The 10,208-nt window shown below is 40.6% G+C and overlaps 1 protein-coding gene across 4 annotated transcripts; it reads right to left on the reverse strand.

The window, feature by feature from the left end:
- Nucleotides 1-818: 818 nt before the first annotated feature.
- On the reverse strand, nucleotides 819-6,822 carry spry2 (sprouty RTK signaling antagonist 2). Of its 4 annotated transcripts, none has more exons than XM_085265434.1 (3): nucleotides 6,342-6,822; nucleotides 4,652-4,746; nucleotides 819-3,209 (listed from the first exon to the last, which is right to left on the reverse strand). In XM_085265434.1, exon 3 carries the CDS (start codon nucleotides 3,159-3,161, stop codon nucleotides 2,160-2,162), a length of 1,002 nt encoding a protein of 333 aa, XP_085121560.1. In that variant the 5' UTR covers nucleotides 3,162-3,209; nucleotides 4,652-4,746; nucleotides 6,342-6,822; the 3' UTR covers nucleotides 819-2,159. The 4 variants fall into 4 exon arrangements, with proteins under 4 accessions (XP_085121560.1, XP_085121561.1, XP_085121559.1 ...); XM_085265435.1 differs by lacking the exon at nucleotides 6,342-6,822 and adding an exon at nucleotides 5,175-6,323; XM_085265433.1 differs by lacking the exon at nucleotides 4,652-4,746 and having other exon boundaries at nucleotides 6,342-6,821.
- Between the last annotated feature and the right edge of the window lie 3,386 nt (nucleotides 6,823-10,208).

Consider the following 10,208-nt stretch of genomic DNA (forward strand, 5'->3'; position numbering starts at 1 on the left):
CACGAGATCAACTCTCTTTTCTGTCTCTAATAGGATTCTACCCGTTATGTTTCCATCTCCTCTGCCACCGCTGTAAAATAGGTGAAAGTTGATAATTATGTAAAACACCCCCTTTCCCCAATCAGTCAAAGGCTTTGGATGAATAACAAACAAGTGAGTGCAGGTTGGGCCTCAGCATGTCAATCACTTCCCTGAATGCATACCGCACTGCAAACACGTCCGTATGCTGTCAACAAGTGTCAGGGGCTTTATGTTTCAGGCTTATGTTTCCCCTGCAGGGACACTCAAAACCAAGGAATTCCTGAACAAACCTTTGATTAAAGGAAAAATAAAATAGGGGACTGAGTATCTGCAGGCTCCTGTGGATCTTGCATGAAACAAACCTGAAGCCCGGCCAGAACGTAATAGCAGGCTTACATGAACGCATATTTGCAAAAACACAGGTGGAGCGTTCGACTTTAGAAGATGAAAAAGAGGCGACGATCGCATTCCTGCACACACGGGCTTTACCGGAGGCTTTGTCTAATGAGGTGAACGTTAATGTGTTCCCATTTCCGGTTTTGATCTCTCTAAACAATTTAAGCGATTGCGTTGTGGGGAAAATTCCAAAGCACCGGTTAATGACCGCCCTGCTTCGGATTTCGTGCCGAGGCTCAGTTAAAAATGTTGAGAATGTGCACCTTAAATTATATGAAGGAAAGTGTAAATCTAGATGAAACGGAGCTGCTCTTATGCCACAGTAAAGAGAAGCATATTCAGACAGTGAGAAACACACCAACAAACAGGAACAATACACACAAAAACAGGAACAACTACCGTCAGACTTCAGGGTTGTTTAATGTCAAACGTTAATATATTTGTCTCCTAATCCATAGTGAAATATTCATCCAGCTTTGACACTCGTACAGGGTCATCTCTGATCTTGCAGTGACTACAGAGTGACCCCTTCTCCCACAAAGAGGCGAAACATTGATGCCTTCTCAAAATAAATATTTTATCATTATAAAATAATAAACCTTCAAATAAATATATAGTTTTAACTTTATATTTAAAGTTATATGAAAATAGAATTTTCATATAAGGTCACTGTACAATTTACAAGTAGAAGGGATAAGATCTTTCTTTTGTAAATTACATAAACGTGATTAAGAAACATTCCAGTGAATGTAAAACAAAATTTCAAGCAAACAAAAGGTCAATTATCTGATTCATATACACCCATTAGCCAAAAACATTAAAACCACCAATCTCCCTTTTCTTAAAAAACACTGTGATTAATGTTGTGTCTGGCAGTGGGGACACTGTCATAGGTTGTGGGTTGGTGACTTTGTTTCTGATCAGTTTGGGATATTTTAACGTGTTCTTTCAAATCGTTCCTGAGCAGTTTATGAAGTGTGATGGGAACACTGTCCCCTGTCCCGGGTGGGGCTTTGCGTAAACAACGTTTAAATGGGCGGTACGTTTCCCGGGCAAACCTTATACTGCAATGACATCATTGCTTCGCTTGTCAGTGGTTTTAATGTTGTGGCTGATTAGTTTAGGTATGGATTCATCAAGGTGCCTCTGGCATGGCAGAAAACTTTTCCCAGTTGAAGTATTATGTACAAAAATAAAACATCTGTTCAACTCGTTTTCTGACGTACGCACACCATTTGCAATTAAAACTTTACAGTCAGTAACAGGAATCTGTTCTTAGCATACAAGTTGTATTAAATGTTAAAACAACAAAAAGAGAGAAGACACTATCTGCTGGCCTCTCATAACAATAAAACAACGAGGGCACTTGAGTGAACAAATTTTTCAGGACATTAAGAAAAAAGGAGGAAAAAAAGACAGTAGTTGAATATGTCTTCATACCTTTAAATGTCGAGCGCTTCTTTTGGTTTACCTTTCAAGTGAAACTCCTAATGCTAGGGTGAGTGAATGCACCTCCCATGCCTTTAGTACAGAGATTTTTCTGAGCCCACTTTAAAAAGGCAGCATATTAAGGCCATTTTTCAGCAGATATTGTAATAACCTAGATGAAAAATACAAAACCTTAAGCACAACAGCATTATTAGATCTCTATTAAAACCTTTCATCTACACAACTACATGCCTATCGAGTTGAGTGAGCGTAGAGCCATTCCATCCATCTCCATTTCAACACACACACTACGTCTACGTTGGTTTCCGGACATCCTCATAGTGGACTGAATTTGAGTTCTTGCACCGACAGCCGGGTCGTTTGGCTCTGTCATAGCAGCACTGACACACTGCCACGCATCCTTTAACCGGGAGGTAGCACAGGATACAGGGCAAGAACAAGGAGAGGAGCGACACGGTGACCCAGCGGACGCAGCAGTGGGACTGCGTGCACGAGAATGGCTTGTCCGTGCACGTGTCCTCGTCGTCGCTGGAGCAGTGGTAGAAAAGGCCTTTTATGCAGCAGACGCATGTCCCGTACTCCACTGCACTATCTGCTGAGCACACGCACCGCCGGCCGCACATCCAACAGGAAGGGAGCACCCGTGGGCGACGGCAATCTGAACACTGACATCGGCCGCAGTCCTCACACCTAACCGAGTGTTTACCTTGATTTCTATTGACACTGCTGCTCGTCATCACCACTACTGGCCTGGACTCCTCATTCAGGGGTTTCAGCTCCTCTGAGTTCAGTTCGGAACGCTTGGGCTGTGTTCTGATTATCTGTTCGCCGTTCTCTGGGCTGCCGATAAGCCTCTGGTCTGAAGAAACGCTTCCCACGCTGGTCCTGATGCTGCTATGGGAGTCGTCTACACTGGAAGACTGCATAGCACCCGGCGTGGAAGAGTTTCCGTGCAGGTTGCGGAGATTATAAGGCCTCTCTTTTTGAGTCTCCTGCTGTCCACTGCCTCCTAAGCCCTGTGATGTATCCTGAGTACCTGAAGACTTTTGGGCAACAGTAGGCCCTTCTGTGTACTCATTGCTACTCCCAGTTATCCTAATCTGATCCAGAGATAGCACTGGTTCAGTATGGGGCAGCTGTCCTTTGTTCAACCCGGGATTTGAAGGACCGTCATCAGTCTGCCGAGTCCGTGGTTCAGAGCTCCCTTCGTCATTCAGTGTACCCGCTGGCCGGTTCAATGATGACCCCCGCTGCCCTCCTCCCCCGTCGCTGTCGTTCTGACTTCTGGAAAACATCTCGTGACTGAAGGGCCACTGTGGCTGGCAGGGGACACATCTGAAGTCCTGTCAAAGAAACACACAGTTTATATCCGTATGGAGTGGCACGTCATGCAAATTATGCCATGCAAATCCTAACCGATGTCAGTACGAGCACCACTATGGAAATTAGGTCTAACAAACACATCAGTGTGGCAGAAAAGATCTGTTAGATCGCACAGTCGATGTAATGTTTTAAGTCACTAGCTGCTGTCTGCTGGGGCCTGCAGAATCAATTTTATGAAGGCTTCCTTTGAATCACAAGCGAGTCTTTGTCTGCTCTCAAAAGGCAGGATAACCAAAGGTTGTTTGCTCAAAGCTGAATCTAAATCCACTCCCAGACCTTACGTTTATGCCTCTGATATTTGAATTTAGGTGCTTTCCGGCTGCTATTTTGTGAAAACTTCCTGTTTTCTCGCATGTATGACAATAACTCACCATATCTGAAGAGAGAAAATTTGCTTAAAACAACAAAAGAACAACACTATCCTGAAGGTCTGACTTACAAGGACTCACAATTTGTTATTTTGCGACACACTCATCTAAAATGAGTCTTTAAAACAAGTTGTCAAACAGGCATTTGGATGCGTGTGAAAAACGCCCAGACTGCAATGGGGACTGAGACACACGAGGTGAAGTTAATACCAGCTATGCAATGCTGGTAATGAATTGATGCTGTGAGGTCATGCTGCTGAACATGAAGAATCTTGCCCTTGGTACAAGTCCTACCACAGACCCTTGCTGCAGCGCTCACGCTTCCTGTCATCGATCTGGCATGTAACAAGGCTTAAAATGGCTGAAACTTCAGTTTCTCAAATGATGACTCTTTTGGTTGGCCATTTTAGTTTGCGTACTATATGCATGGGAAAAATTCACTATATTGTGGTATCTATTTAAAAACACAACCCCCACCCACCAAAAAACCCCAATAAAAACAAAGCTCGCAGACAAATTCAACGACAGCTTTGTTAACTTCGTTAAACTCAATGTACCAATGCAGGCGGCAAGAAGGTCTAAACACTCCTATAGAAAATTACACAATTATTCATGAGATTATAAAATTGTACATTTTATAATGTATCAGTTATCATTAATACACTGCTTTTGGGACACCCCTTATAAGCTTTATAATTAGTAACGCACCTACTAATTATAGTAGGTACGTAATTACCTTTTAAATGCAATCTTTTTCCAGGTAAATCGTGATCTTAAAAAATATATTTATACTAAAATATAGATGAAGAAACATTTCAGGTCATCATTCATCACAGCAGCTTTGTTGCTTATGTCAGTCAAAAGGCTGATAAAATTAGGCCTATTATAAGTGCATCACTAATCTGTCAGATTGAGCTTCGGGGCATGGCGATGTGCAATTTCTACCTTTAAACTTTATTTTAGAAGGCAAAACGTTAAAATAACCAGATTATAGCAGCATCAATACATCAATTAATGCTATGACGGTTGTTTACCTTATACTCAGAAAAGCCAATCGGTTGCTTGGTAGTCAACTGTCAGATCTGAAATTGTCGTTTTATCATAAGATGTTAGAAGACATCACCACTGGCTGAGGAAAAGTAAAAAATATTTTTCACTTTATTAACCTTCCAATAACCAACACGATCAGCCAACAGTCAAAATATCGTCTGACACAGCAAAAACATCAGAGGTAAATTACGTGTCAAATGACATGTTTCACATTTTCTACGCCCGTCTCTCACAGGGTCAACATTTCCATCGTTAGAGGTTGCATACTCTGATGATCAAAGTTCATTTCTTTTTAAACACTGAAGACTGATGTGGGTCAAACTGATAACTCAAACGAGGAGTTGAAGCGCATGAAAGAATGCATGTAAGAGGAGAGGAAACCAACTTCATTTCTATTAAACAAAAAAAACAAACAAAAACAAAGCAAAGAGCACCAGTGTCTAATAAGAGTTTAAGATGAAGCAAACCAATACAACAGCTTCGACTTCCCAACTACTGGATACTCACCCCAGATCAGCCATAGTTTCCCTTTGAATGTATTAACAAAAGTGCTCTGTACACAGGCTCATTTAAACCACTGCCTCACACCAAAGTGATAGGGTGGTGAAAACGAAAAATAAAAAAAGGTCTTGATTCTTGTGCTCGTGCTAATTACCTTTTAAATGCAATCTTTTTCGAGAAGTGGAGGGACCAAGGCCACCCCTCTTTTCAGTTACAATACAGGAACGGCTTTTGTTTGTTCCTGTGGCAAGTGGCAAATGGCCTGCAGCAACCTTCCCCATTCGAGCACATTTTTACATTGTTAGACAGCTGAAAAGATGATGAGTGACAAGATTTGAAGAAGAAGTTTGGAGCAAAGAAAGAGGCCATGTTAAGTGGGAGTACACTCAGAGGCTTTGTGTATGGTGGGACATCTTTGGGAATATCTTGGGTTCTTTTGGTTTTATAAGCCTGGTTAAAACAGACGCCTCCACACAGGAGTCTGTGACAGTGGGAGGGAAGCTGGAGCTCTGTGACAGGATCGAGCTTCCTAAAACTAAACAGAGCATCAGCCAAAAAGAAAAAAAAAAAAGACATTAAAAGAATTGAATGCTGAGTAAAACCAGAAAGCCCAATAACTCGCGCGGGTTCTGATACGCAACCGATAAGCGCCTTGCCACTGTGTGCATGAGATTTATAATGCAAACATGCAAGCGTGCGGCACGGAAAACACGTTTAAAAGAAAGAAAAGCTAAGCGGACAGCTCGCAGCAGCGGACGGAAACAGTGCAAACTGTGGGTGCACGTATGAGCAAACACGTGCCAACTTGGACACTGCTACTTCCTAATAACCAGACACCAGCGGTCAGGTGAACAATTAAGCTAAATGAGTCATTAGTCAAAGGGAAGGCGGTGGCTAATTTTAGAAGTTAAGAGGGAAAGAGGGACCTTATAAACTTAAGAGGGGAAGGGTGACTAAGATAATGAGCTCAAAACTAAGCCAGCAGCTATGTTAAAATCATAACAGTGCACGTATGAGCCAAGTGCAACCCTAAAGGACGGGAGTGACAAAACCACAGCTAAGAAAACTGTGAGGGGGAACAAAGTTTGTTAGTCCAAAGCTTCAACCAAGAGCATGCGTATTGTTAAAAAAAAGAGAAAAAAAAAGAATAAAAACTACACAGGTCACACTTACCGTGCTCGCGACACTTTTAGACCCCCGTTTAGGTGAAACAAATCCAAGTTGAGGGGGCGAGTATTCCCTGCGGCAACACTTCAGTCGGGAAAACCGTCGGTAAAATCCATTGACAAAGCTTCCAGCCGGAGCGCTCCTTCGGGAGAAGCGGCGCTAAGATGTAAATCCCATGTTTTTGCGCAACAGCACGAGGCGTTAAAGCACGCGATAACTTCAAACAGCCGCCGCACGATAAAGTTTATTAGCAAACTTAAAAAAGGAAAGAAGAAAAAGACTGGAACTAGAGAAGAAAAGCAGGCGACAAACCTCCCATTTACAGGTAGTTTTCACTCCGTGTGTTTTATCCGCGACGTTCAGAACGTCTTGCAAGTACTTTTTTTTTTCCTCGCGTGTGAGTGTGATTTTTTTTTCTCTCTCTCTTTCCGGAGAGGTCGGGATTTGCGCTGTATGTGGCGTCAACCTGAAGGGGGGGGGGCGGCAGAGCACTTGTTGTGACAGCGGATATATCGCATCCGGTGCTCAACCATTGAATGCCAGAGAGTAGCCATTCACACCCAGTCTGATCAAGCCGATTAACCTCTTTGGAAATATGTGTGCTTGGGCCCGTAAAGTCTTCAGTTTCTTATAGCTGACACATTTTTTTTAATAAAAGAAGCACGTTACAGAGCAGTCCCCTGAAAATAATGTGTCATATGCTTACCATGTGAGGGTGTTTATAGGTTGCAAATAAACAGAATGTCAGTCCATTCGATTTGTTTTTAGCTAACTTTACAGGGTACATGGGTAGCACAGTATTAGTATTTTCTACTTAATGCAGTTTGTGTACTTTGTGAAAGTGAAAAAATGTAACGGTTACATTACATTGCATTATGAGAGAAGCTGGGTAATTGAGCACATCTTGTGAAGTACAGTATAACTGCTAGGTAGTGGTTTTGTACATTTGTGTAACATTATGTTGATGAATATTGAATTAACCTATATTAGGATTTATCACCCCTTTCCAAGTGTAAATTATGGCCTCAGAGTTAAAAATTTGTCAATATTGATTTTGTCCAATAAGATAAAGTTATCCCTCTTCAGTTATTGTTTTTGCTGGAAAATGAGAAAATGAGCGTACCAACACTAAAACCTGCCGTAAATGTTGCAATAAGATAGAGTTTGTAGTTGCAAGCATCTTGCCGCCCTGCTTTTACTCGTGTGATTGAGCTGTTAACTTGCTCAGAGTTAGGAGCTTGGGTTGTCGAGCTAAGTGTGTCCAGTGTTCGATGGTTTTTCAGTTGAGGCAGTTAAATGTAAGTCTACTTCACTGACATGGTCTCAGGGTGGTGGTGTGTACAGATGACCTCTCTTGTTTGTAATATTCCCACAGTATTTACATTTTATTTGAGAAAATCTTGATATTTGGTGTTCCTGTACAACATTGCCATGTAAAATATCACGATGCTATGCTATTTCCTTTTACCCTTACTGCTTAGGTAGCCTTTTTCTACTGCTGTCTTTTTTGGTGCTACTTCTCACTGTTTATGTAACAGCTAAATTCATTTTATACATGATTACATTTTCAAAATTTGACTATAATATAACAACAAAAACATATAATATATAGAGTACATTTACTCAAGTACAGCACAAGTTCACTTCAATTCCACTTCCTTTCTCAGGGAGATTGTGTACTCTTTAATTCCAAGTTTAATTCCAATTAACAACTACGGCTAGATGCCAAACTGTTACAGCCTGCAAATTGTGACTGTTTATAAAGGATGGTGTGGCTTTATTTATCGAAGTGCTTGCTAGTAACTGACAGGGATGCTTTTAATTTAAAGTAAAGTAATTTTACTTTGAAACACAACATCACTTCTTTTCTTTTTTTTCCACACTCCCAAGTCCTTAATGGAAAACTACTGTCTCCCTCTAAAATCAAGGTAAGCTGAAGACAAACTGCGAGATGCAGTGCCAGATGGAGTAGTTTCACATACTCATATTGACTTTCCTTTGACGTACAGGGCACTGAGTTAATCTTACTGAACACCTCAGGACACTTTTCTTATTTCACACCTTTTTAAGCTCTGCTACCAGGCTGCTATGGATTTAAATCCAAAAGCAATCAATGAGAATTGATACAACTAATTAGCAAGTCAATACTGTAGTTACCCCAGAGCTCTTGTGAATAATTATAAAGTGGCGCCACTGTGTGGCCATCTCCATATACTACAGGCTACAATCAATAGCATGTGGATTTTCTAATATAATAATAGATTTAAACTAGCTTCAAAATCAGTCACATTCCTTTAAATGACTATGATAAACACATGGGCACCAATAAAGAAAAGCAGAACGGCATAAAGATGAAAATAGGATGCGGATCAATGAGTCTGGATTTAGATTCAAGGATGAAAGATTGAATGGTTGTTATTTAGTAGTCAAGTCCTACACTTATATCATCTTACAAAAAGGCCCGGACAGACTGTTACCCGCCTTGTGTCCCTGCAAAATAATAAAAAGAGCAATTAGCTTGTGTTCAGCGAGCCTGAACTCAAGCAGAAGAGATTCCGTGAAAACAATGGACTTGGACATCTCCATTCCCCCGTTTTCCTCTAATTTAGTAATAGAGTGTCTGATCAATTTCAGACAGAATAATTATGAAGTTGTGAGAAGCACACTGCTGAGAGAGGTCACTTTAATCAGCTCAGTGTATGACTTGGCAAATTAACTTGGATCAGGGTCAGCAGGCTCTCAAGACTTCCCACTTTCTTTCTACAATTTGTCTTCCTTTGTTCCTCCCTGGCTGCTCTTCATTTACCCTTAAAGCTTTGTTGTTCTTGATAACATGTTACATGTCTCCAGCAGCACACACATACACAAAATGAGCCAAGGCACAATCAAGACTTGCAAAATAATTCTGTTTATTTAGGTGCTACATATGTAATGTCCCCCTTTTTGGTAATAAACACTTTACGTCACTTACATTTGATAATTTAGACACATTCTGTTGTTGTTTGTTAACTATCAAACATCACATTTTCAGTTAAGCTCTGAAACAACCAGATCTGTTTTTTCACTTTAATCTGGTCAGACTTGATTTTTGTCCTTTTGTGTGAGTATTATTATTATTATTATTATTAATTATTATTATTATTATTGTGTTGTAATTAGTGTGTGAATTCTTGTGTTACGGCTGAAAGTTTGCTTCTTTCTTGTCATAGTGGCCTTTGAAACAGTCTACTCAGCTAATTCTTGATGTTTGTGGCAGTTTGTTAATATGAGTTGTGTCAGTTTCGGTAGGCATTTGCTTACGGAGAAGGGTTATCAACCTACGCAAACATGCTCCCATGCAGTTCTTCCTAAAGCTCAACAGCACTTAGTTTGTCTGTATAATGGCATGAAAAAGTATTTGCCTCCTCTTTGACTTCTTGTTCTTTTCTTTTCTTTCTTTCTTTCTTTCTTTTTTTTTTTTTTTTTTTACATATTTCTCACCTTTAAATGTTTGTTTCACCTCATCAAACAACTTTTAATATTACACAAAGTTAACCTGAGTAAATATAAAAATGCAGTTTTCAAATGATGGGGAAAAGTCTCTGCCAGCCTACAAGGCCCTATGTGAAACTGGTTTCACTCATACTCTGATGGAAGCAATGGGGAGCAACAGTCAACCGAATTTTTCACCTAAAATTCTTTTGGATTATCAAGATGTTTTTTTGGCACTTTGGTTTCGTTTCGATCAGTAGTGGTTTTCGCCTTTGAACTTTCCTATGGAGGCTGTTTTTGCCCAGTCTCTTTCTTATTGTTGAATCATGAACACTGACCTCAACTGAGCCAAGTGAGGCCTGCAGTTTGTTGCATGTTGTTCTAGGTTCTTTTGTGATGTTT

This window comes from Mchenga conophoros, linkage group LG23, assembly GCF_057382185.1.
Source record: "Mchenga conophoros isolate Kocher_MC1m ecotype Shallow Benthic linkage group LG23, M_conophoros_male_GT1.1, whole genome shotgun sequence".
Classification (NCBI taxonomy): Eukaryota; Metazoa; Chordata; class Actinopteri; order Cichliformes; family Cichlidae; genus Mchenga; species Mchenga conophoros.